Source organism: Nothobranchius furzeri, chromosome 9 (genome assembly GCF_043380555.1).
Source record: "Nothobranchius furzeri strain GRZ-AD chromosome 9, NfurGRZ-RIMD1, whole genome shotgun sequence".
Classification (NCBI taxonomy): Eukaryota; Metazoa; Chordata; class Actinopteri; order Cyprinodontiformes; family Nothobranchiidae; genus Nothobranchius; species Nothobranchius furzeri.
This window is the reverse complement of record NC_091749.1, coordinates 30,767,790-30,795,525: the sequence shown is the minus strand read 5'-3', so window position 1 is coordinate 30,795,525 and position 27,736 is coordinate 30,767,790. Positions and strand designations below refer to the sequence as shown.

General features: G+C 40.5%; 1 protein-coding gene across 1 annotated transcript in view; it reads right to left on the bottom strand.

Moving 5' to 3' along the window:
* Positions 1-8,678: 8,678 nt before the first annotated feature.
* Positions 8,679-27,736, bottom strand: part of LOC107382033 (protein NLRC3) — a 36,181-nt gene continuing 17,123 nt past the window's right edge. The window contains exons 7-11 of the mRNA XM_054732512.2: positions 24,142-25,909; positions 21,533-21,706; positions 10,889-11,062; positions 10,744-10,790; positions 8,679-10,385 (exon numbers count right to left, since the gene is read on the bottom strand). Of these exons, the coding sequence (XP_054588487.2) occupies positions 9,805-10,385; positions 10,744-10,790; positions 10,889-11,062; positions 21,533-21,706; positions 24,142-25,909 (2,744 nt within the window). The 3' untranslated portion in view covers positions 8,679-9,804. The remainder of the gene's footprint in view (positions 10,386-10,743; positions 10,791-10,888; positions 11,063-21,532; positions 21,707-24,141; positions 25,910-27,736) is intronic.

The window sequence follows — 27,736 nt, the reverse complement described above, 5'->3', positions numbered from 1 at the left end:
CTATCGGTATTAAATTGAAACAATTTGTTTCTGTATTTGCTTCAGCGCGTTTTTTTTTTTTTTTTTTTTTACATGGGTAGGAAAACCACATGAGTGAAACTTACCAGAGGGACATCTGTCACTGACAGGAAAATGAGGAAGAGCGATGCTGTAGTCATGACGATAAACCTCAGCAACCAGCTTCTAAACAACAGTAGAGCAAAATCATTAACAATAAAGTGTCGTCTATGTGAAAATGTTGAAGGCAGATTAAGTGTAACAAACAGGTAGGTTTACCTGATGAAGCAGAAATCTAATGCAGGAGGCTTCTGTGTGTTCACCTCCCCTCTGTTTATAACCAGCTCAAACAGGAAGTATACGAGGACGGCTCGGTTACAGCCAAACTCTAGAACTTTTTGTTTCTGACAGGATGAGTTCAAAAACAGATCAGGTAAACGTGTTACAGGAAAAAACTTTTTTTTTTCAGAAAAAAAAAATACTAATTCACACTGTGGTTATTAGAAAAAAAATACATGTTTTTTTTACTTTTTGTTAAATTATTTCAAACTTTTCCATAATCTATTTAAAAATCATGAATACGTTTTTATCTTCTAAATTATTTTAAAATCCCTTTGCTCTTTTTGGATATAAGTAACCATATTTGCTCACTTTAACCTAACCAGGAACTTGTTTGAAAGTGACAACAAAAAAGCAAAACTCTAATAATTTTATTTACTTATTTTAATTTATAAAGGAACAGTTCACAAGAAACATCTTAACCGTTATATGGGTCCAGATTTGAGTCAATTGCCAACAATACTTTCCGTTCAGTTCAAATAAAATTAGATTCTCTAGATCACAAAATGCCATTTCCTCATAATATCCCTAAAGGACCCAACAGATTGGGCTCAATCTTCATTTCAGTGCAATGCCCCACACTGAGTACAGAAGGACAAGGACCACAGTAACCTCTAGCAGAACCAGAACCAGGCTGAAGAGGCCTGAGAAAGCAGGAAAGCAACAAACACAGAGAGGCTAGCCCAGTTTTCATTTCTATGGAAGAGTGAGGAATAGAGGTCAGGGTGTACTCCAGCAGGGAGGAGCTAGGGTGAACCAAGCCAGATAAGTCTGACAGTCTGAAGCCCTGTAGCAGGTGTCTGCTTCAAGGATGGAAACTGGAAGCTGGTTCAATGGTAGAGGATGATTAGACCTCTGCATCCTGTTCTGTGTTTAGAAAATCCAGGAACCAAACCTGCACAGCCAGGTCTCTAAGGAGCATAAAACAAACCGTTTTGCCCTGCTTTTATTACCCCCTAGTGTCCGTTTAGTAGAACCAAAGGCCAAATGTTCTGCATTGGTCTTTTTAACACCTTAATCTGAAAGCTGAAATGTCTCCTCAGCTTTCATTAGTGTTTACAGGAGTTGTCATCACTAAATGGTGTTACAGTTCAAGTTCCTGGGTACAAACATATCAGAGGACCTCACATGGACACACAACACCAGCAGCTACCAACAACATGACTCTCACTCGGACTTCACACTGGAAGCATCGGCAGTGTGGAACTGTAGCAGATTGTTGCTGCTTCACATACAATCAATTAAAGTCTGTGGGTTGATCCAAACCGGCTGCGAAGCAAAAACTTCCAGGCATGTCCCTGTGTGTACAGCTAACCTGACCCCGAACACCAACAAAACCAAACAAATCATCATTGACCCAAGAACGAGAAAGGTGGAGCACCAGTCACTCCCGATGAGGGTGCCACAGTTCTATTTGCTGGCCACAAACGATTCAGAGGACCTCACATGGACACACAACAAAATATGTCTGATAAAGAAGGCACAACAATGGCTGCACTTCCTGAGGGCTCTCAGGAAGATCAACCTGTTGGTGTGGTTTTATCACTGCTCCATAGAGTGTCCTGACCACCAGCATCCTGGTGTGGTACAGCCACCCTGCTGACCATTCAATTCAATTCAATTCAATTCAAAAGTACTTTATTAATCCCAGAGGGAAATTCAATTGGTTCAGTACACACAATTCTGAGATCAGACATACATACATAGACACATGACAAGGATTGCTGACTGTGGTCATTCGCAACACGAGTCGCGCTACCTTAATAGATCAAGAGTGCTTATATGAGGATAGAGTCCGGGGGAGGGGGAAAAAGGCACTTCAGAGTTACCCCCGACAGTTACCCCATTCCACGCATGTACACTGAATGCAAAGTGAGAGTTGCAGAAAATATTCAGAATGTGCAGTTTTTTGCTACCACAAGCGATCTCTGGTCCAGCCGCACATCAGCGCCGTATTTGAGCTTAACTATCCACTACATGAGCAACTGGGAGCTACATAGTATTTTGAACAAGTTAATGTTTGCACAATACGTTTGCAATTGACATGTTTGCACTTTAAATATGTTTACGATATTAATTTATGTTAAGTAACTTGAAAAACGAGAAAAACTGATTTTTGTAATTGTTTCTCTCAGGGCTGGTGTCTGGTAGTCTGGTAGTCTGGTGTGAGTTTAAAATATAAGTGTGTTAGCACTGTGTTGATTATCCCTAATATGAATAAATGTTTGTTTATTCAATGTTTCTCTTCTTTAATACACAATTGAAGTTATGCTCTTCATGGATAAAAAATCGTGATAAAATCGAAATCGTGATAAAATATTGGAAAAATCGTGAAATTCTATTTTTGCCATATCGCCCAGCCCTAGAGGGAGATAAGAGCACAGTAACTCCTAGATATGGTTCCACGGCCTTCAGTGGTCACAGTCCCGCCCAGGCTGGGATAGGGAGAAAGGGTTTCCATAGCAAAGGTAGCATTCCACATTTCTTCTGAGGGGAGTTTTCACTTCAGCCTCACAGGCTTCAAGGGCATCAGATTCAGATAAGAATTGTTTTGGGTACAGACAGAGATAATTTCCTCATCTCTTCAAACTTCTTCTGTCTGGTAAACGATACAGGACAATAATAACACACCACCAGGCTGTTAAACAGCTTTTATACAAGAGCCATCACTGAAGTGAATGTAGCTGCTACGAGGTCACACTAACAGTGATTCTGCTGGACAGTTACTGTAATGCACTACAGCACCTACTGTATATTCAGATACCTCAACATGTGGCTGTTTACATTTATATTATGTTTACTTTATTGTTCACTTTATAATTTAGACTTGTTTAATTACAATGTTTAAGGTGTAACGATCAGTTGCTACTTTCTGTTCCTTTTGCTCGCACACAGTTAGGAAAGAAAGCCTTCGCCTGCTCTGCTCCTTCTGCTTGGAACCAGCTGCAGAAAACCTGGAAAATGACTGAGCAGGTTTCACTAAATGCCTTCAAAACCAAACTGAAAGCTTCAGAGACCGCATTAGTAACTTGTAACTGCTTTTAATGATTGAGTGTTTTATCATTGCCATTATGTTGTAACTGTTTGTATTTTTGCTGCCTCTTGGCCAGGACACCCTTGTAAAAGAGGTTCTTAACCTCAATGGGTCTCTATCCTGGTTAAATAAAGGTTAAATAAAAAAATTAAAAAAACTATTCTCGTTAAACTGGCTGTGTGTGCGAAACATGTGTGTGTGCGTATGTGTGTGGATGAGAGAGAGAGAGAGAGAGAGAGAGAGAGAGAGAGAGAGAGAGAGAGAGAGAGAGAGAGAGAGAGAGAGAGAGAGAGAGAGAGAGAGAGAGAGAGAGAGAGAGAGAGAGAGAGAGAGAGAGAGAGAGAGAGAGAGAGAGAGAGAGAGAGAGAGAGAGAGAGAGAGAGAGAGAGAGAGAGAGAGAGAGAGAGAGAGAGAGAGAGAGAGAGAGAGAGAGAGAGAGAGAGAGAGAGAGAGAGAGAGAGAGAGAGAGAGAGAGAGAGAGAGAGAGAGAGAGAGAGAGCGTGTGTGCGTGACTTCAATTTTAGCCTTGTTATATTATTTTACTTATATTTTACTAACTTTATATGAGCTGTCTTTAGTCAGCGCAAAGTCAACTTTGTTGTACACCTGTGCAATGACAATAAATTATCTTGAATCTTAAAAAACTAATCAGCTGTGTTCATGACCTAAAACATGCAGGAAACGTGCTGGAGGCAGATTGCAGCATCAAGGATGTCAACTCCACTTTTTTCTAAGTCAGTTACCAAACCCTAACAGACAGGACTGGCCACAGAGGGGAGTGGGGGTCTGAGTAATATTTCATAAAGGTCATTTTAGAATCTGAATCAGAAGGGTTTTATTGTCATATGTGCAAGAATCACAACATTAGGAAATTGCTGCAGTACCTGGTGCAAGAAAAGATAAATGAAAAGCACAAATTAGATTTTTAGAACATACTGGCACAAGGAAAGAATTTAAATATATAAAGAAGTTGCACGTTATCCCATTAAAGAGTAAAGTCCAGATTAGCTGATCTTTGGGGCTGTTGGCACATATCCTCACAGCAAAAATACGTTTTCTCAGAATCTCACAGGAAGCTTCTCTGGATGACATCACTGCTTTTTTTTAACTGGTGAAAGATCAGATAACGTGACAAACACCTATATTCACCTTTTCAAGGAAACAACAAAGAAACACTATCAGAAAAATCTAAAAGAAGACTTTGTCTAAATTTCCAAGCAATTTATCTACTTGTTATTATTTTACATTTTCAGAAAGCAACAAGCTGGGACTTCCTGTCACCCTAACCTCCACCTGCTGCTGTTTGCAAACACTTTTAAAAAATTTGTTTGAATTATTAAAATAAACTGTCACGTTCTGCCCCTGCCTTCCTGACTGTGTCTCTCTCCTGCCCTGATTAGCCCTTATTGTTCTCACCTGCCCCTCGTTAACCTGCCCATGTGTTTCTGATTTCCCTGTGTATTTATACCTCCCTCCTTGTGGCTGTCTTTGTCAGATCATTGTTGCTTGTAGTCGTTGTTTTGTTCCTGTCGGTCCACCATTAAAACCATTTTACTTTTTCCGAAGCCTGCATTTTTACCTCCTGGTCAGCTCTGCCACACATGGTCCGCCGTCATCCACACCTGCAACATGACAGAATGAACTGACCAACCTGGACCTGTGGTGAGCTTAACATCTGTTTCTGGAGGATTTTTTTTTTCTTTTTTTTTCCCTTTCAGCTGAGGGAGATTCTGACTCGAGGGTTTTTCGGCGCATCCTACCTGTTTCCGGGGTGGTCGGACCCATTGAGGGGGGTTTGGCGCTTCCTGTTTGTTCCCGGGGTTGTCAAACCCATTCTCCTCTCCTGCTGTTCTGCCCCGTCCTGTTTTTTCATGGAAGCTGCTTTTCCTGGAGTTTTTTGATGGAGATAAAACCCCCTACGCATGCCAACGTTCTCCGGGGTGGTAGGGCTGGTCTTCCTGCTCCGTGTCGGCTTCCCTTCACCCGAGCCTCCACCTGTTGGATCCAGTCGAGTCATGGTGTGCACCTGCTCAGGACTGTTTGCCGAGTACCTGCTACCGCTCCTGGTTTCCTCGCGTCGCTCCTGCCGTTTCGTCCCACTTCCTGGTCCACGCCTGCAGGGTCTATGCCTGCAGGTCCTTCATGCTGCAGTCTCTGCTGGGTCCCACGCCTGCTGCTGAAGTTCCTGCTGGGTCCCACGCCTGCTGCTGCAGTTCCTACTGGGTCCCAGCCCGGCCCCGGCTGCTGCAGTTTTCCTGTTCCTGTTAAGTCAAAGAGTTCCTGTTGTCGAGTCAAGTGTCCCCGAGTCAAGTGTTCCCCTGTTCCGAGTCAAGTGTTCCCGGGTCTCCTGTGTTATGTGGCCTTGTGGGTGTCTGGTATCCGCCCCTTGGGGGGGGTACTGTCACGTTCTGCCCCTGCCTTCCTGACTGTGTTTCTCTCCTGCCCTGATTAGCCCTTAATGTTCTCACCTGCCCCTCGTTAACCTGCCCATGTGTTCCTGATTTCCCTGTGTATTTATACCTCCCTCCTTGTACCAGTCTTCGTCAGATCATTGTATGTGCATGTGCTTGTTTTGTCCTGTCGCTCCCGTTCCACCATTAAAACCATTTTTATTTTTTCATCCGTGCCTGCTCTCCTGCCTCCTGAACTCTCCACCACACATGGTCCATCATTTCCACTCCTCCCAACATGTGTGTGTGTGTGTGTGTGTGTGTGTGTGTGTGTGTGTGTGTGTGTGTGTGTGTGTGTGTGTGTGTGTGTGTGTGTGTGTGTGTGTGTGTGAGAGAGATAGAGAGGAGAGAGAGAGAGGGAGTAAAAAAAAAAAATAATAACCCGACCGGAGTGGAGGTAGTGAGTGACTGACGCAGCATGTCAGCTCTGTCTTGTCAAATGCACCACGTACAGTAAGTTACGAAAAAATAACTTTAAATATTCAACTGAAAAAAGAAAAAGAGGCAAGCTGAAGAAAACCTAGGGAGTACTGAAGAAACGTGAGCAACAGTGAAGCAAGCACAGCAAGATCCGTTACTGTCTGTGTGTGTGCGTGGATGAGCCGGACGGACTGCGCTCTCGGCCGGCTAGAGAGTTTTGTGTGTAGGGAGGGGCGGGCGCTCTATGTGACTGGCTAATCACAGAGCGTGAAGACAGTCAGTTACCCAATGAGGATTTTCCTTCAGCACGATTACAGATATTTACGAGGTTTACTCGTGTCATGCTCGTATTCGTCAAAAATGCTTTATCCGTACCGGATACTTGTCTGAAACGAGTATCCGGCTCATCCCTAGTATTGACCCTTTAACCCAAAGTCACCTAATCATGTGAGTCCACCATTCTGGATGGCAAAAGCATGTAAACAGTGAGCGACAGGCGTACTAAACAAAGGGAAAAGTAGAGCCTGAAATTGTTTTTGCGATCAAAGCAAAAAAATAACTCCTCCAGCATTCCTTCAACTAGTTCATGCCCAGTTCAGTTATCAGAAGAAGTAGTGCATCTAGCGGGGGCTCATAGAGAACGGTATGTCAACTAGCTTACCAATGTTAGCTTACGTTCTAGCTGCAGCTGTTCACCGATGCAAACATGTTGCTGACTTTGCCTAAATTCTAAATTCTGGATTTATAACATTATGTTATAAACAGCGTTTCACTTTACACCAAAGCTGATTTTTAAAAAGTCAGGATCCCTACCAGTTTCTGTTGCTGGTGGTGTTACCAGGTTCAGCTGCTGCTCTCACTCCGGAATGAGAAGATCTCTGAACGCTGACGCCCATATAAATAAATAATGTAATTTTAACACACGTAATCATACATCGGAGCTTTAATATTAATAATAATAATATTAATTATCTCGCTTTACACTACAGTGCACATCCTCCGTGGTGAAATACCCATCCATCAGGATTATCAATAACTAGTATAAACAAACACATCACATTCATCCCTGTCCCTGTCTTCCTCGTGAAATAAATGAACGTTATTCTTATCGGGTAAAAACATGTTCGCTGCCAATCTGAGGGCTGCTAGTCCACTTGATTGATCGCTGCAGTTCATTTCCGCCCTCAGTCTCCATCAAAGTTATTAAAAAAAACTAAACAAGTTGAGTTTACATCCTTGTCTGTTAGTACAGCCAACCACGCAGCAAGCTAAACCCATTTTACTGTCAAATCAACTAAATAAAAGCGACAACAGGCTACAAACTGGCTTGTTTTGACTAGCTTCACTTGAGTTTCAACGGGTGTAAACGGTCTTTTTGCCATCCATCATGGTGAAGGCGGTGGTCTCATGAGTGGCGTGACGTCACGTGCAAAGGGTCTATTGCTTCTAACATTGAATAGTGCAACTACTGCTGAGTGGTCCTGAGTTATGTTCTCTGATTAAAGTAAATGTTGCATTCTTTTTGGAAATCAAGGTCCCAGAGTCTGGAGGAGGAGAGGAGCACAGAATCCATGTTGCTTGAGGTTCAGTGTAAAGTTTCCACAGTCAGTGATAGTTTGTGTGCCATGTCATCTGCTGGTGTTGGTCCATTGTGTTGGTCCATGGTGGTCAATGCAGCTGTCAACCAGCACTTCATGCTTCCCGCCACTGACCACTTTTATGGAGATGCAGATATTGTTTTCCAACAGGACCTGGCCTGCACACAAAGCCAAAGCTACTAGTATCTGGTTTAAGGACCATGCTATCCCTGTTCTTGATTGGCCATCAGACTCACCTGACCTTAGCCCCATAGAAAATCTATAGGCTATTGTGAAGAAGAAGAATCAATACGCCACACAAAACAAATCAGATTTTTATTTGGTTTCATTTCAGTTTTTAATTTAGAGTATTACTTGAACAAAAGCATGAAAATTGAATCATAAAACAAATTGTTTTATTTTTTTAACTCATTCACTGCCAGCCATTTCCTGATCGCTAACGGCCTTCGCTGCAAGCGTTTCTCAGCGTTTTTACTGTTTTTTTTAAGAGTCGCAGAACTTTGCGCTAGGATGATGTTGACGCCAAAAAACCCAAAACAAAGAGGAGACTCACCTCTTACATCAGGAAGAATCCACGTGTTTCGAGCTTTATCCGTTCTTTCATAATCCGTTGTCGAATTGTGATCGGCAGACGATTTTCCGGTTCGCGCCTCACCTTTTTTACAGGAACGGCCCAAAACAATCTCCTAACACATGGATGTTCTGCTTCCTGATCACGTGACGTGTGACGTATGCGGATGAAGATCGGCTTCAGGGCTGAGATGCTTGTTCTCTCAGCGCGGGGGCTCGTTCCAATGCTCAAATAGTAAAAAAAATGCAAATGACAACTTTAGTCGTCACTGGCAGTGAACGGTTGGATCTAAAATGATGACTTTAGTTGTCAATGGCAGTGAATGAGTTAAGCAAAGCAACATCAGGTACAAAAACAGAAAAGTACTTCAACAGTCCAGCATGCTCCTGCTCTGGTAAACAACCTCTTGTAACAAGTGCAGTGAGTTTATAAATAAGGCTTATAAATAGAAAATGTCAAGGTGTTTCACTTCAATTGACATAAAACAAACAAAACAATTATATTATCTTATAATAATGAAAATGATCAAATATTGTGAATTTCAGCCTAGCAAAATCATGTAAAGGTCGAATATGGTATAGTTTTCATCCATCCATCCATTTTCTGAACCCGCTTGTCAATGTAGGGTCGGGGGGGCTGGTGTCTATCTCCAGCGGTCAATGGGCAATCAGGCGGGGTACAACCTGGACAGAGAGCCAGTCCATCGCAGGGCAATATGGTACAATTTAATTTAAGAAAAAAACTTTATATTAAAAAGCTTACAATAATAATAATGTACCATTTGAGAGTGCACTGAAGTGTCTGTATATAAATCTCTGTAAAATTGTTGTTCTTCACTTTGTCAAAGTCAAAATTTTTACAGCCAATGTCCTTGAGTAAGGCTATGAATTTCTTAAAATTTGAAACTGCTGCTGCTGCATTATTCCAAAGATGCATTCATCCTGAAATCAAACTTTTTCAGGCAGCAAAGAAAAATAAATCCACTTGTTTACAATGTTCCATTACCATTTACACCTAATCAGTGACACATATACTAATAATTACACCTATCAACACATTCCACAAGATTTTACTTTAAAATGAGACCAAAAGCAATCAAATAGACCTTGTGGTTACAGAAATGTACTCATTTAAGTGTGGGCATGTCATTTTTGAGCAGATTAATCAAAAAGGCCTAGAGTTCAACAGATTAAGCTATAACTTCTAGTGGCATTTGGTATTTTTAACTTGTGAGAACCAGGAAAACCTTTGCATCAACAGTTTGATATACGACAACATAAGTTTATATTTACAGATAGGAAATGCAATCCAAACAATCCTGCCAGACCATATAAACATTCAGTTGTACTTTCTGAGTCCTGCTGGGGACAATTCGAAGCAGAAAGGGAGACGTCCTCAGTCAACCTGTGTCAGATACACTGAGGAATATAACAGTGTAGAGTCCTTCTTAAATTTATAGAAGTGTCCAAACCCAAACACAGGGTACAGCGGTTCGGTGAATGTGGCCTGAAAAGTGTGGAGGTGGATCTTCTGTATTGAGGAAACCAGTTTGGGCAGACAGTAGAAGGACAGCGTTCCTGCAGACCAGTCCAGATACACAGCTATTCTGTTAGACTCAGTGTTTTGTGGCATTTCTACATCCAGTGCTGTGTTTTTGTGCCAAGCAGTGAACCCCTGCTGGGTGCAGAAGAGACTCCAGGAGTGATCATTCTTCCCAATGCAGATGTTATCACCCTTCCCCTTCCTCTTGATTGTTTTGTACGTCACTCCTATTCTAACACTTCCTTTCCATTTGACCTCCCAGTAGCAGCGACCAGTGAAAGCATCACCGCAAAGCAGCTGTTTCCACTTTACAAACCTCTCTGGCTGATCAGGGTATGACTGCTTCTCTTTCATTACGATAGCATATTTCAGGTTTTGGGATACTTGGAGGTTTTCGTTTGCTGTACGTAGATCCAAAGTGAGTTCACAAAAGACTGAAGGCAGAAAAAAAACATAGGTGATTTTTGAATACAACTGGTACGTTGTATAAACAAGCTATTACTAAATATGTTAACTGAAGCTTATTGAAGCTGGATGGAAACAGCAGCCAAATTCATAGAAAAAAACAAAACAATCTTTTCTACTGCAGACAAGATGAACAAGGGACCAAATTGTTTTTCAGCCCATAAACGAGCAAGTTTTAGAGCTACAGTCATATTCAAGTTATGCTAAAACATTTTAGACATTTTATGAGAACGTTCCAGAGAATTTTGTAGGTTGTTCAAGGTTTTAGTTGAAGTTATGGTTCTTATAATGTTTTATTTAACTATGAATCAGGAACTTTTAACTTACATCTTTGTGGTGTTGGACTCAATCTGGACTTTCCACAATGATCAGTTCTGTGTAGAAAGGAGTGTCAGAAATGCAAATAAACAGCAAAAAAAAAAAAAAAAAAAAAGCACAAATGAACAGTTTTGCAATGCTAATTAGATTGTACTTAAGCGTTTCCAGTTTCCATTCTGGGTTCTGCAGCCCCACAAAAAGATGGTTCAGTCCTGATTCTCCTGGATGGTTGAAGCTCAGGTCCAGCTCTCTCAGATGGGACGGGTTGAAGCTCAGAGCTGTTGCCAGAGAATCACAGCCTTCCTGTGTGACCAAACAGCCTGACAAGCTGCAAACGTAAAAAAGAAATATATATATATATATATATATATATATAGATATATATATATATAGATATATATATATATATCTATATATATATATAAAGCTGCCTTCTGGAGTTTTCCCCTTTCAGAAATGATTTATGATTTTTCAGAAATCCGTAAAAGTGATGATCTTATCATGTACTGTGATAAAATGTAAGCAATATACGTCTTTTTTTTTTTGCTAAGCACGCCCCCTGCCCCGCAGAGCCCAGTGCAATAAGAAACTGAGCGCCGACCAGAACTAACCAATAGTGTTAGACTACCGCTTAGATGCTTCAAATTTAAGGAATACCTCGGCTGATGCAGCGTTGATGACAAGAAAGTCTCTAAAATATAAATACATGAAAACACAACATGACATGAGAATAATACTCGTAAAACAGCGTGTTTTAGCTCTTTTTGTCGGCTACAGAAGCACATTTATAAACAGAAACGTGAAGTCGCCATCTTAAAAAAACAGAGCTACAGATTTTTTTGTGTGATATGCTTGTCAGCCACTAGATGCTGTCACCAGATAAGAGAAATACTCCGGAAAGAAGCTTTAAGTGGGAAAAAAAATAGTTCGGTCACTCTGCCTATTATACAAATAGCGAGATACATGGGTGATATTTTTATGGATAATTTTATTGATCTATAAATCAATAGCTTTACTGAACAGAAATTCCAAAGAACAAAAAAAAAACTAACAAATAAAAGGCACATGAGTTTAATGCAGCCACTTTTATTAAAGGTGTATTATGCAATATTTTTATATTTTTAAGTAATTTTCTTGAGCCAGTATGTGCTAAAACTAACCTTTCCATAGTTAATGAAAAGGTTGTTTTTACCATTGCCAACATGTTCTGAAGAACCAGCAGTGGATGCCAAAACATGTAGGAAAAGGAAAAAAACAGGCTCTTTCTGTTCTGTGTATAATGAATAATCACAAAATATGAAATCACAATGTATTTGCGTCTTCTTCGACAGTGTAAGACAGACTGCCTCATTGACTCACATCCATAGCGAGTACATCATGTGGTTCATTGTCTAATAGGATGCCGAAATAGTTTGATGGACAACTGTAAATTATATAGGATGGCTTGCCAGGCTGGGATCTGGATTTGAGAGACTACCTGGGTAGCCACAGCTGAAATCCCACCGCCACGCCTACAAGATCCCAAGTTTTTATTTTTTTGGTGCTGTTTCCCAAAGAAGCAGCGGGAACTATATGTTGTCGCTTGTGATCACAGTCGGCAGGCAGCAAGGAGGAGCAGGCAGGGCAAGGTGAAGTTACAGCATAAGTTACTGAGTTTAAAATTAGAAAGGTAGCAGTGGATACAATGCTTTGTGGTTTACATGTTTCAATAGCGTTAAGATAAACGAGTGTCGACGATCTTGACAGGGTTTCCTCCAGTGCTTATTAGGCCAGGTTTTCCTCTCCCCACCAGGCTAAGCATCACTTATTCATGTAAAATGTATTTATTTTTTCATGTCTGACTTTAACCGCATCTAATACTGTATTACGGCGTGAGCACAACAGCGACAAATTAAGATCGATGTGTAAGCAGCCTGAGAGGTCGGGTGTTTTCATCTGAACCCTTAAAACCTCCAGCAGACTACGCTGAACAATTGACGTGTTAGCGCGCGGCGCTAACAACTTAGCGACGTGACATGTCTCAGAGAAAGCGTAAAAACACGCTGGACGCTTCTGAAGCGGGAAAATAACACTTCTTCTTAAGCAGAGCACGACATCGCCTCGGCTCGTTCACCCTCTGCCAAGCCGGACTGAGCTCTATAACATTGACCCAGCACAGCCACTGGGTCGTTGGAGCTGCCCCGTGACTGCCTGATGGAAAACCAGCGGGTTTCATCAGACTCGTAGTTTCTTGTTTTTGCTGGGGACCCCCTGTATTTTACCGCTCCCTCCTGCAGTCTTCCCCTATTAAAATTTAAAATGATTCTGTAAATTCCGTGTATGAATAGAAAAAATCTCTACCTCTGCCAGCTGCAGTAAATGTAGTCTCCAAATAATAAATAAGAGGTGCATTCATCTGTGGATCTCCTTTGATCCGCATTAGTGATATTCTCAGCACCAGAACAGTGAAGCAAAGAAACAGATTCCCCTGTTAGTAATTTTATTCATTAGGTGCATCGAACCTGTTCTTTTTTTCTCTGAAATGTGATCTAACCAGTGCTTCTATGGGTTGTCTCCACTCTGCACTAGAAATTTTTACTTTATTTAGAGAGGTGTCATAATTCCAGAAGCTAGTCACTATTGGACAAGTGTAAAAAAGATGTTCAGTACTCTCCTCATCTTGTAAACAAAATCCACATGGATCCACCTCAAAACCAAATCTTTTTTGAAGTGTTGCTGCTGCTCGGTAATAACCATTAATGATTTTAAACTGCATTTCTTTAAGCATCACTTAATTATCCTAATGTCACAATCTTTTATTTTTATATTATTGTTGAAGTCATTAAATAGATTTGTTTTAAATGACCTATTTAAAATTTTACTATTACATTTATTTTCTATAAGGGCAATCTGATTTATATATAAATTAGGTAGATTAATATGCCCTTTTGAATAGCATAAATAGTGTTGTATAAGTTTTAATAGTGGAGAAGTGATCGCTTTACACACCTTGTTAAATTCTCTAAATGAGCTTTGAATATCAAATTTATCCTTAAAGTCATTTATATTTAGAAACTGACCCTGCTCATCCAGTTTTTCTGTAATAAAAATTACATTTTTTTCATCCTACTTTTCAATGAATAATGACTTCCTATTAGTTGTAACTGTTCTGTTGTTACAAAGGTGGAGCCATGGGGTGTAAAGTTATGAGTGAATAGCATCTTCCAATAATTTAATGCTTGTTTGTGATATTCTGACAGTTTCATCAGCAATTTCAGCACATCAAAGTCACATTTAAGAAGAAATTCCAAACCTCCCACTTTTTAAACGATATTTTTAGGAATATGAAACCACTGTGAATCAGGGCTCAACAAATAAATTAAACTTTCTGATTCTATATATGACCGGTAATCTATCATGTCTAATATCAATCTTATGTTGCTGTGTATATATCTACCTTTATTGAAAGCCGACTGACACTCATCAATTATTTTTGTTAAAAATTTTTTTATCCTATTTGCATATGTTAGGGCTATTAACTTATAGTCATTACATATAAGTGTTAAAGGTCTCCAATTGTCTAACAAATCTAAATCTTTGTTTGATTCGGCAGCAAAGTTATCAAACCTGTTTTCATTGTTGGAGATTGTTGTCCACTATTTATACAATCTAGAAAGGCCTGAAATAACAATTTTTTAATCTATTGCCAAATGTCTGATATAATTCTGTTGTTAGCCCATCCATTCCTGGTGACTTCCCCTTTTTTATTTATTTTACTGAGATTTCTACTTCTTCAATGGTCAAATCTTCTTCTAGTAGCAATTGATCATCTTCTTTTAACATTTTTATGTGACCTTTTATTTAGTCAAACAGGATATCCATGTCCTCCTTCTGGTTTTTTTTTCTCTACATAAATTACCATAAAATTTACTGATTTCTTCCATTATTTGGCCGGAGTCCTTAATGGTAGTGCCATTTTTATTAAGTTTAGTTATTTTTCTCTTAGTTTGTCTTTGTTTCTCAAGGCTATAGAAATACGAGGATTTTTTCTCTCCTTTCTCAATCCATTTAGCTTTAGATCTCACATAAGCTCCTTTCACTTTCTCCAAGTAAATTTCATCTAGTTCCTTTTGTAGTGAGTCTAACCTTTTGGTCTCTTCTTCGGTTATATCAGGCTTACCACAAAGCACATTTATTTGCTCTATTAACTCTGTCTGTTTACATCTGCGCAGGGTTGACATTTTCTTTCCTGTTTCTATAGCTAAGTGTTAAACTCTGTACTTGAACCATTCCCACTTACTTATATTTGACATTATCATATTACTGATTTCTACACTTTTAAGTTCTACTTCCTTACAAAAAACTTTGTTTTGTAATAAGTTGCTATTAAACTTCCACAAGTTTTCCGTTCTTTGCTGTTTAACTATTACTAATGATATATTTATCAAACAATGATCAGTCAGTGGGGAATTTTGAGTTTCACCTTGCTTACAAAGGCAATTATTGTCTGAGCGACAGGCCAATTATCTAGTCTCAAACAGAAGTTTTTGTTTCCTGGGCTAAACCAAGAATATTTCATAATGTTCTGATTTGACATCCTCCAATAATCTAACAAATTATTTGACACACAAAAGTCACTAATAATGCTTTCGTGCTCTGGTTGCTGCCCTCTCTGTGTCTATCAAGCCATGAATTAGGTTCCTAGTTAAAATCATCTCCTGCTATTATGTGGTCAGTACTGTATTTAATTCTCCATTCTCCAATTAACTGACTTAAGTTTGTCATCATGTTTCTGTTTTGAGTCTTATTGTTATATACATTGACAAGAATGAGTTTCTTTTCAAATAATTATATTATCAGTATGAGCCAATGACCTGCTTCTTCGCTTTTATGGATAACCTTTCCGGGGAATCTATTAAATAAAAAAACATAACTCCTGCTGAATGAGAGGACCCATGTGAGTAGAAAATTACATCTCCCATTGTTGCTTCCAGAATTTTTCATCCTCTTTGCTAGAATGCGTATCTTGCATGAACATAACATTTGCCTTATTTTCCTTGGAAAAAAAATAAAAAAATGGCCTTCCGTTTAACAATGTTTTTCAAACCCCGAACATTTAAAGAACTGATCAGAACCGACTTATAGAAAAGAAAAAATAGATTTACCGTTTCGTAAAGCACTAAAACGAAAACAATATTCCAAGCAGGAATGAGCATCATGTCCTATATACCTTAACCTCCCAGTACTCCAAACATGTTGTTTAAGTGAAACCCAACTTTTTTTTTCAATCCAGACTAAACTTCCTATAACCTATATAGCTCCGGACCCCATGTGACACTCAGTTAGTAGATGCCATATTGGCAGTCAAAAAAGGTAAACAAACACGGATCGTAAACATGAACATGAACGGGATTAGCTTGGATTTTACTTCGTCGGAGTTTACTTCACACTTTTAAACCGAAGAAATAGTTTTATACAATCAGAAATTAAATAGACTAAACATCACCGACCCTTACTGTGCCCCTGGGATACTTTTTAAAAATGCCAGAAGCTGTCGGAGCGGACTTCTTACCGGACCTGGCCGGGGTACCCTTTGGGATTTCCCCGGAGGAGCTGGCCCAAGTGGCTGGGGAGAGGGAAGTCTGGGCCTCTCGACGCTGCTGCCCCCGTAACCCGACTCCGGATAAGCAGATGAAAATGCATGGATGGATGGACAAATAACAGATTTACACGTAAGTAGTTTAAATAGAGTGCTGTGCTGTTTGAATGTATAAACTGAACGCCAAGAGAAATCACTAGTTTGATTTATTTCCGTGAATAAAATAAATATGTCAGGCAGGAGCGTCTCAGGATCTGTCTGAGATCTGTCTCGGTGAGACAGATAATAGCAATCCAAAGTGCTTTTTATGCGTGATCTGACAATTGATCAACCATTGCTTAAAAATTAAATACAGCTTAGCCGGTTAATTGCTGTGATCATAAAACACGGAAACGGCAGCACGCATAACTCACGAGGCAACGTTTTACGTGATGTTTACTTGTTGCTATGAGTAATAAGACAGAAAAAGCCACGCCAAAATAAGTTTAGGAAGCCCACTAAGAATCGTAATAAAAGCATTTAAAATAAATACCATACACAGTTGAGGAAACGTTGGTTTAAGTACCTGATATGAAGTGGTCGCTGCATAAGCAAAAACCTTTACTCTCGGGGTCCCACAGTTTCATTTTAGCCCGGTCACTAGCGCGTTTTATTACAATGGTCCAACGTTTGCGGCGCTCCGGATCTTGGGGAATCCTGTAGATGGCTCATTCCTTATGTTGTCCGCGTCTGTTCTGCATCCTGGGGCACAACTGGAATCTACCGTATTTCCCGTTTGATTGAGTTTTCTGACAATAACAAATAGTCCAGCTGCGGGCTTCTACCTGCCAATATGGCGCCGTTTCGATTTGAACTGTTGCATGCCGGGAGAAGTGACGTCAACTCCTGGAGCTCTATACCGACCTAAGACATGGTTTACTCCTTTTCTGTATACTCCTTGTTATTATAACCTATGGGTCAATCCTTTTCCCATCTATTACATACTTTTCCTTCAGAAATGCTCTTCTGCTTTTGTTCCGAGCCTCCAGTCCTTTCGGCTACAGCTTCATTCGGGCTTCACGGTCTTTGGAAAAGTCCTCTTTGAATTTTATGTGCATCTCCTTGCAGACTCTGGCCTCCTTGGACATCCTCCACACCTCATCTCTTGCCGTCCTCATGCTGAACTGGATGATGATTGGTCTTGGCATCTTGTTAGTCACAGCATTGTCTTTTTTTCCCAACTGATGTAATAATAATAATAATAATAATACATTTTATTTCAAAGCGCCTTTCAGGACACCCAAGGTCACTTTACACAAAACACGTAATAAAATACAATAAAACAATAATAAAACCCAAAGAAGAAAAAACAGAGAGAAACATTTCAATAAAATCAGAGGTTGTAGGCAGATTTAAACATATGTGTTTTGAGTTTTGATTGGAAAAGGGTAAAACTGTCGATGTTCCTGATGTCTGGGGGAAGTGAGTTCCAGAGTCGAGGAGCAGAGCGGCTGAAAGCTCTGCTCCCCATGGTAGCGAGACGGGCAGAAGGAACCGCAAGATGGAAGGAAGAAGAAGATCTGAGTGAACGGGACGGGGTGTGAATACTTATAAGGTCTGAGATATATGGAGGAGAGAGGTTGTGGATTGCTTTGAAGGTATGGAGGAGAATTTTGAAGATGGACCTGAATTTAACTGGGAGCCAGTGGAGCTGCTGGAGAACCGGCGTGATGTGGTGAAAGGAAGGGGTTCTGGTGATAATACGGGCTGCTGAATTCTGGACCAGTTGCAGTTTATGAAGGAGTTTGTTGGGAAGACCATAAAGAAGTGAATTGCAATAGTCGAGACGGGAGGTGACGAGGCTGTGGACGAGAATGGCGGCAGTGTGATGTACTGTGTCAACCATGATTTGAAGTTTATCCACCGACACAGGAATGACTTTTGTTAGAATTCCAATCACTGTTTCATGTGTATTTTCATTTTCTTTTTCAGCCAGTCCCAGTGATCTCAGGTCCCATTTCCTCCGATATTGAGTGCTCTCCAGACTTTTTTCTTTCAAATCTTTATTTTCCTTTATCAGAGACTCCATCTGTGTTTTCAGTTTGTCAATTTCTTCCTTGTTTTCTTTTGTTTCCTTCATGTTTGCTTCAACTCGACTTTCAAAAGCCTTCAGGTTTTTGTCAAGAGTGTCAAATCTGTCCTCCATTTTTTGCGTAAAGGCTAGCAGTGTCTCATATATATTTTCATTGTTTACTTGTTTTCCTTCGGTCTTCTTTCATTGTCTCTTTGGATTTGGGCTTGGTAGTGGAGTGTGGTCACCCAGAGTTTTTGCCATCTTTTCTTGGATTTCCATCTCTTCCATAACTTCCTCTTCACACGCTTCTCTGATTGCCTCCAGGTCATAATCGTGATCAGAAAGTCAAGGTAGCAAGCTTTAGCCATTGCAGGTTGGACATATTGCTTAGTCAATATAGATGTTATCTTGAAGGTATCTTCTGTAGGTTTCCCTTACTTTGTATTTACTTCAGGAGTAGTTGTTTTTTACAAAATAATCCTTCAGGACATCGCACTTGTATTTTTAAGTCAGACCTGCAAACTTTTCCACCTGCTCACTTCGCCATCTTGAATCCCCCTGGGGAAGTTGACTTTCCAAGAAGTGCTCAGTGGTGCGGCGCTTCCTGTGTGACCACTTGACTTCTCAAAATGGCAGGCGAAACACGCCTGCCCCCGGTGTGCCCCAAGCTTTATTGACTTTGCTGACTGGGTGTAAAAAATGCCCAAATTCCATGCGATCGATACAAAAACAAACTATTTTTTTTGTGTCCCAAAAGTAGTGTGCCACAAAGGACCTACTGAAATGTACTGAATGAAGACAGAATAGTGGATCATAATCTCCGGCTGCATGATGAGCAGAAATGGGGCAGAAAATGCAGTTTCATCACAGGTAAGAGTTGAAGGTTTTTTATGCCGTATTATTGAGCAGCTTTGAAACACAGCTACAAAAACAGCAGGTAAACAGTTTGATACGGTTTTCACATGTCCTCACCACAAATAGCTTGTATAGTGTTCAAGTTTTTAGCAGTTAGCTCAGTGTTGTAACATGGAAATGCAGAGGATGAGGATTAAACAGTTGGAGGATTTTTTAAAAATTATTATTATTATTTCAAACCAAACAAGACACAAACGGTTAAACTTAGGAGGGGGAAGGTATCTGTTGCCTTTTGTTGTGAATCAACCTAATTATCACCAAGTGTTTACAATGCACTACTGGCATGTTTGCTACGTTCACTACCATACTGGGATTTAGCCTGAAACAACGGTGTTTGTTCTATATGCATACATACGTACAATGTTAACTGTACATTTTCAGTATATGAACCTTGTGTTTGATAGGTTCAAATAGACAGAAAATCTTGTTATTCTACTGGTAGTTTATTTAGCTCAAATTGAAATTTTGGCTGCTTTTTGCAGATGATGTGGTCCTGTTGGGTTCATCAGAACGTGATCTCCGGCTCTCATTGGAGCGGTTTGCAGCTGAGTGTGAAGCAGCTGGGATGAGAATCAACTCCTCTAAATCCGAGGTCAGGGATGAGGTCCTGCCCCAAGTGGAGGAGTTCCAAGTATCTCGGGGTCTTGCTCACGAGTGAGGGAAAGCTGGAGTGCAAGATCAACAGGCGGACTGGTGCTGCGTCTGCAGAGATGCGAGCATTGTATCGATCTGTCGTGGGGAAGAGAGAGCTGAGCCACAAAGCAAAGCTCTTGATTTAAACGTCAGTAGTGATCGAAAGAATGAGATCGCGGATACAAGCGGCCGAAATTAGTTTTCTCCGCGTGGTGGCTGGGCTCTCCCTTAGAGATAGGGTGAGAAGCTCGGTCATCCAGGAGGGGCTCAGAGTAGATTTGCTGCTCCTCCACATAGAGAGTAGTCAGTTGAGGTGGCTCAGGCATCTAGTTAGGATGCCTCCTGGACGTCTCCCTGGTGAGGTTTACCGGTCACGTCCAACCGGGAGAAGGCCTAAAGGAAGACCCAGGACACGCTGGAGAGACTATGTCTCGCGGCTGGTCAGGGAACACCTTAGGGTTCCCTCGGAGGAGCTGGTCCAAGTGGCTGGGGAGAGGGAAGTCTGGGCCTCCCTGCTTAGGCTACTGCCCCCACAGCCTGACCCCGGATAAGCAGCTGAAGAAGGAAGGAAGGAAGGAAGGAAGGAAGGAAGGAAGGAAGGAAGGAAGGAAGGAAGGAAGGAAGGAAGGAAGGAAGGAAGGAAGGAAGGAAGGAAGGAAGGAAGGAAGGAAGGAAGGAAGGAAGGAAGGAAGGAAGGAAGGAAGGAAGGAAGGAAGGAAGGAAGGAAGGAAGGAAGGAAGGAAGGAAGGAAGGAAGGAAGGAAGGAAGGAAGGAAGGAAGGAAGGAAGGAAGGAAGGAAGGAAGGAAGGAAGGAAGGAAGGAAGGAAGGAAGGAAGGAAGGAAGGAAGGAAGGAAGGAAGGAAGGAAGGAAGGAAGGAAGGGAGGGAGGGAGGGAGGGAGGGAGGGAGGGAGGGAGGGAGAGAGGGAGGGAGGGAGGGAGGGAGGGAGGGAGGGAGGGAGGGAGGGAGGGTGGATGGATGGATGGATGGATGGATGGATGAAATTGTGGCCTGCCTCTAATTTTGCCCTCCTTCCAATAAAGGCCTGAACCAGGATGCAGTTAAGTAAATAAAGGCCTGGGCCTGTATTAGATTATTTACGGTACACTTTCATTACTTGAACAAAAAAATGTGTAAAGGCATGTGCAGTGTTCGATTTATACATTCTTTTACCAAATAATTAAAAACTACTACTTCTCTTATTATTATCCTTTAACCAAAAATAGAAGTCTTAAAATGTATTTTATTTTTTTTATTTTATTATTTTTTTTACTTCTCAAATAAAATTTCAAATGCCAATAAGTACATGGACCTCTTTTTAAGGCTGAGGCAGGCTTGATTCAGTCAACAAATTGTGAAATCAACATTTATTATGAGCCACTTTTTTATTATTTTATTTTGGGGTTTTACTGAGTCTAAAATTGGAAGCTTTCAGAGCAAGCCCTTTTCGTTTGTGCATCAGATTTAAAACAAAACAAAAAAATGAGTCAGCCATTGTATTATTTTTGATTTTTGACTTGAAAATTAAAATAACAAACTATCGATTTTCATTTGTTTATTGTTTAAACCAAAAGGAGACTACAACAATGGGTTCTGCATGTTGATAAAATTCCTACTGACCTGAGGATTTCCAGTCTGCACTTTGGATTTCCAAGTCCCCGAGAAAGCAGCTTTACACCAGCATCACGCAGGTCATTGTTGCTCAGGTCCAACTCTCTGAGATGAGAGTTCTCACAGGTTAAAATGTCCACCACAGATATACAGCTTCTCCACGAGAGGTTACAGCCACTAAGCCTGGAAAATAACATTTCAAAGGTAAAATGTAAATGCTTCATTTTAAATAAACATTACTATTCAAAGCACAGTTTGTAACAATGACATCCTGTGGTCAAATGTGGTTACTCTAATCCATTTTTAAGCAAAAATATAACTTTCTCACATCTGTTCAAAATTTCATGGCTGTTACCACTTACACATCTATATCAGAAGATGTTAGAAGACAAGCAAATATGAGTCGCTGATAAGTTGATAATTGTTGTATCGGTAGTTAGCAATTTTTGGATGTTTTACGGTAGCGAGTACTTGTTACGTATACTACCTCAGTTAGTCGCATGCGTTAGAGGAAGTGCAGTTGTTTGTCGTCTTGTTGTTAGCTTGCTGTTATTGTTCTGAATGACTCATTAAAGGAAGTAAAACTACACATTTGCAGGGTGTCCGCGGGGTTTTAAAAAGTATTAAAAAGTGATAAATAAAAATAGTCAAATTTAAGGCCATTAAAAGTGTTAAATTTGGTCTCAGAGGTATTATTTTTTCCAAGTTAGGTATTATTTTTTTCAGACTATCAGGTGTCGTATTCTGAACATCGACATAGAAATATATTCCGAATGAAATGTTTTGAACGATTATAAAAATAAAACAAGCCGATTATTTGCTCCTCCCACTTGAGCTGCCCTGAGTTACAAATGAAGCGCTCCGTTGCCAACTTAGCGACTTTGATGCTATTTCCAACAGCTTTTCAGACCCCCTTCTTGACTTTTTAAATCTTAAAAGTACCTAGCGAACACCTCAGAAACATCTCTGGTAACCCTTAGCTACTTTCTGGATAACTATCGTCGACATTTCCTGCTGCAGGTTAGCTAAACACTCCGCCTGCGCTCCGGACCGTTCTTCAGGACATTAGGAAAATGGAATGATGTAGTGATGTGTCAGTCGCTAAAGAAACGGCTCTCGGAGCCGGTTCCCTGTTGGAGTAACCAGAGTGAGTGACACACACCGTACCTGCGGGCTCCTGAGCCACTAAAAACGGCTAAATGTGCGCGTGCGGCGCGCTAAACACACGTGCAGCTAGCCCCGATTGCTGTGAGACCGGGTTGGGGGGTGCAGCTGTGGTTGGGACAATTATTACATTAACTGATGGACTTGTAAATAAATAGTTTATAAATAAGGTAGAAATAAGTTCCTCACGCTGATAACTAATAACTAATCTCTCTGAGGACACGGTGCTAGTGCACTCTCCTACAGCACCTTGACACGACTCAATAAATGTTATGCAACATTTTGTGAACATCAATTTATTTGCATTTATTTGTTATAAATGCCACTGTATAATTCTTGCTGTCAGTATTTGCAAGATATTGGTATTTTGGTCTGTACTGGTTAGACTTAAATGAGTTAAACCAAGGTCTATAGCCCTTGGGTCATAAACTATGAGCTATAAGTATATTGGTCTTTTTATACTGGGAATCAGGAGTTATTTTAGTGATCATCTTGTTTCTTGTTTATTTTTGCCCTGATTGTGCCCTGAGCAGTTTTATGACTGAATAAAAATAAATTAAAAAAATCTACATAAATTGAAAAATCGTCTTAAATAATCGAGATCTCAATTTCAGTCACAATAATCGTGATTATTGTTTTTGCCATAATTGAGCAGCCCTACTTTAGCATATCCGGTCACATTATGATGACGTCATATTCAGTGGTCGTTCTGCATCATTTCAGGCCCCGTGGTCAACTGTCTGAACCGCTGAAAAGAAGTGCCTGGCATATTTTCTAAGTAAAATAAATATGCGCAATACGTTGTCAACATCAGTGAGTCTCTAAGTCTATGCTTTTTGTATGTTATATATGTTAAAATATGTGTAAATAGGTCGCTGATTAACATTTGCAATTTAGTGTTGTGATGGTTTTAAAAAAATTCTGAAGGTAGTAAAAAAAAGTATTAAAAAGTAGTAAATTTTACTTAAGGATTGCTGTATATACCCTGATTTGACTCATTAATCACTTCACACGTACATTTCACTGTAATATAGAGTTGTTGGTAACTGAAAAAGTAACCTGAGAAGTTTTTAATCTTGTTTTAATTATAATGAACTGTTAGCATTGTTAGTTCAATGTTAGCCTGCTTCACTCAATATTAGAGAAAAACAAAAAGATGCCATGGCTTCTTAGGGGTACCAGAAATATCTTTTGGGTCACTCCTGTTACTGGCTTTAGTTTTTTAAGCAATTCTAGAGATTTGCCCAAGTTACAAATGCATACACTGCTGCATGCACAAACCTCACAAATGCACAATGTAAACAATCATCTTTCATTTTTATTTAAAGAAAACCTGACAACTCCCCTGCTAGCTGAGAATGAAACCTAACTCAGTATAACATTCTCATGGTTTTGTGATTATTTCACAATGTAATTCTTACATATTGCACATTTCAATGAAAATTTATACATACAGAGATTTTGTTGATGCTTTAACCACGGGCTGCAGCCATGTCAGTGCCTCCTTTAAAGCACAGAATTTCTTCAGGTCAAAAGTCTCTAATTCCTTCTGAGATGACAGCAAAATAAAGGCAAGAGCTCTCCACTGAGAGGCAGTGAGCTTCTTTGCAAAGTCGCTTTCGCTGAGCGACTGCTGGATCTCCTCCTCTAGAGAACGATCGTTCAGTTCATTCAGCCAGTGGAACATCCGGATGCTTCTCTCAGTCGAAGAACAGTTATTGACCTTTTTCTTTACATACTGCACAAGAGTCTCTGTAGCCTGTGGTTTACGTCTCGTCTTCGACACCAAACCCTTTAAGAGCCTTTGATTTGTTTTCAGCGAAAGGCCCAACAGGAAGCGAACAAACATGTCCAGGTGTCCATTTGGACTCTCTAAAGCTTTGTCCACTGCACTCAGGTAGAACTGCTTAGTTTTAGCTTCGCTCAGAACCGACACACTCCTTCCTTTCAGGACATTGACTCCTGTGTTATTGAACTTCAAAAACACATAAAGGGCAGCCAGAAACTCTTGAATGCTCAGATGAACAAAGGAAAAGACCCTCTCCTGGTTCAGTCCACACTCTTCCTTGAAGATCTCTGTGAACATTCCAGAGTACATTGAGGCTGTATTTATATTTATGTTAAACTCTTTTAGATCCTCTTCATAGAACATCAGGTTTCCTTTTTCTAGCTGCTTGAATGCTAGTTTTCCCAGAGAATGAAACATCTTCTTGGTCTCTTCATTCCATATTGGACCTGCTGGAAGGTGTGTGAGATACTTCTCCTTGTCTCTTTTTGCCTGAACCAACAGGAAATGGATGTACAGCTCAGTAAGGGTCTTCGGCAACTCTTTGTTCTCGCTGTTCTTCAGGACATGGTCCAGGACTGTAGCTGTGATGCAGCAGAACACAGGGATGTGGCACATGATGTGGAGGCTTCGTGATGTCCCGATATGGGAGACTATTCTGTTGGCATGTTCTTCATCAGTAAACCTTTTCTTGAAGTATTCTTCCTTCTGTGGATCTTTAAACCCTCTGACCTCTGTCACCATGTCAACAAACTCAGGAGGGATCTGATTGGCTGCTGCTGGTCTTGTGGTAATCCAGAGGTGAGCAGATGGAAGTAACTTTCTTCTAATGAGGTTTATGATCAACACATCCACTGGAGCAGACTCTGTAACATCTGTCAAGATCTGAGTCTCATTGAAGTCCAGAGGGGGGCGACACTCATCCAGACCATCAAAGATGAACACAACCTGGAACTCCTCAAACCTGCAGATTCCAGCTTCTTTGATATCAGTGAAGACGTAATGGATGAGTTCCACTAAGCTGTAGGTTTTACCTTTTAGCAAATTGAGCTCACGGAAAGTAAACGGGAAGATAAACTGTATGTTGTGATTGGCTTTCTCTTCAACCCAGTCCAAGGTGTACTTATGTGTCAGAACTGTTTTCCCAATTCCTGCAACTCCTTTGGTCATTAGTGTCCAGCCTGGCTCCCCTTCTCTACGTTTAAAGATATCGTCACAGCTGATTGTGCTTTTTGAACTTTCTGGTATCCAAGATGCTGCTCCTATCTGTTGAAGCTCATGTTGCCCATTGGCCTCTCGTCTCCCATGCTCTGTGACGTAGAGCTCAGTGTAGATCTGATCCACAAATGGTGCCTTTGTGGTAGTCTCACACACACTTTTACACTTTGTCATCAGATGAGATTTTAATTTCTGTTGGTAAGTCAGTGTGTGAGTTTCTGAAAGAAGAAAAAAAGATGTTGGCTTTACATTGGATAAAAAGTAAATTTGATAATTGAGCATCTTTTTGTTAAATATAGACTAGGGGTGGGAACTGAATGTGTTACTCTTAATTAATAATTAGGAAAAATTGAGTATTAAAAAAATTCACACATTTAATCTTTAATCACAGCTTGCAGTTCAAGCAAGACAGAACCTTTGTCAGTGCACCATTTCTTGGTACACTGATTACACTGACACATACGCAAAAGCCCTGTTCTGCTAATGGCTACTAAATAGATGAATTTGAAAAAAGTGACTTAGACCGATGCAGTAATTGAGCAAACATGTCTGCCTCTTCACTGATCTCTGCTGCTGCTGCTGTACTTTTTTAAATTGATCTGCACACCTGGGATCTTTCAGGACGCTTTACAAACGGGTAAGCTAAATTCTTATAGTAAATGGCTAGAGGCAAACTTCCTTTGAATGACATGTGTAAAACCTCAGCTGAAAAAGGATTTTGGATTTTTCTGGGCTGGATGTTTAAGAAAATTCAGTGTAAAAGCTGCTCTCAAAACAGAAGATATCTTTTCGCCCAAACCACCTTGTCAAGCCTGGAATGCTCCAAGAAACAGCTAGTGTAAACAGTAATGGACCTCTGGTGTTTCGGCAGAGGAGAACATCTCATCGGTCAGATACAGCTTCTGTAACCTCTGCTAGTCGGTCAGATTTTTTTCTTTTTTTTCTCTCTGGGATATGACGTCAAGAACTAATATTGGATTGAATGAGAAGTTAACCCTAACCCACCCACCTGCTAACCAGAGGTGCAGGCACATTTGAGACTGTTTGACTCAGAAGACTCGCAAGCCAATTGGTACAACAGGAAGGATTCTGTTGGTCTTCAGAATCAAATTTGGTACAGTTTGTTTACTTCCTTGATTGATTTCCTTGCTCGTAGTGCTTCCACCGAGAGCTCTCAGTTGATGAGTTCTCAGCTGACTTTTAGTGCCATCATACTATCAAGTTTATTTCAATTATGTTAAGATAAATAAATAATGTGCTGCCAGATTTACATCTGTGTGTATATATTGATATAACTCTATTTAACCAATAGCTTACCAGAACAACTCTTCCTGACTGACTGGAATGCTGTAGTAGCTCAATAGCTCAGCTTGTTGTTTTTAGTAATCCAGGATGTAGACCAGTACGTAGATCAAATTTTAGATTTTATCGATGTCTGCGTGTGCCACAGCTATCCCAAATGACTAGTTTTTTTTTCCTTAATGGAGCTAACACGATTAGCCATGTTGCTGCAGTCATGCCAACAGGACATGTCAGGAATCCATAAGGAGTGGTGTGGTTCCAGATGGATTTATAGATGTAGGCTAGCATTTTAGATCAAACTAGTGTTAGTTAAAAATGTGTGTAGGACTCGGACATATGGCTCAGACTTTAGCACAAAATCAGCTACGTGAACGACATAAAGCTGTACGTCAAGAGCGAGCAAGGCATCAACTCACAGATCCACACCACGTAACAGCACTGCTATTGGAACGTCAATCAGACTTAGGAAGTGTGGTCAGATGGTGACAAAGAAAGGGAAGGTAGTCCACACAGAAGGGGTCTCACTCCCAGAAGGAACAATAGCAGACATTGAGGACAGCTACAAGTACCTTGGTATTCCACAAGCAAATGGCAACCTTAATAAAGCCACACGGAAAGGAGCCACAGCCAAATACCTACATCGAGTAAGGCAAGTCCTAAGAAGTCAGCTCAATGGCAAGAACAAGATCCATACAATAAACAGCTACGCCCTGCCAGTTAATGGCAATTGGCCTGTATTTGAT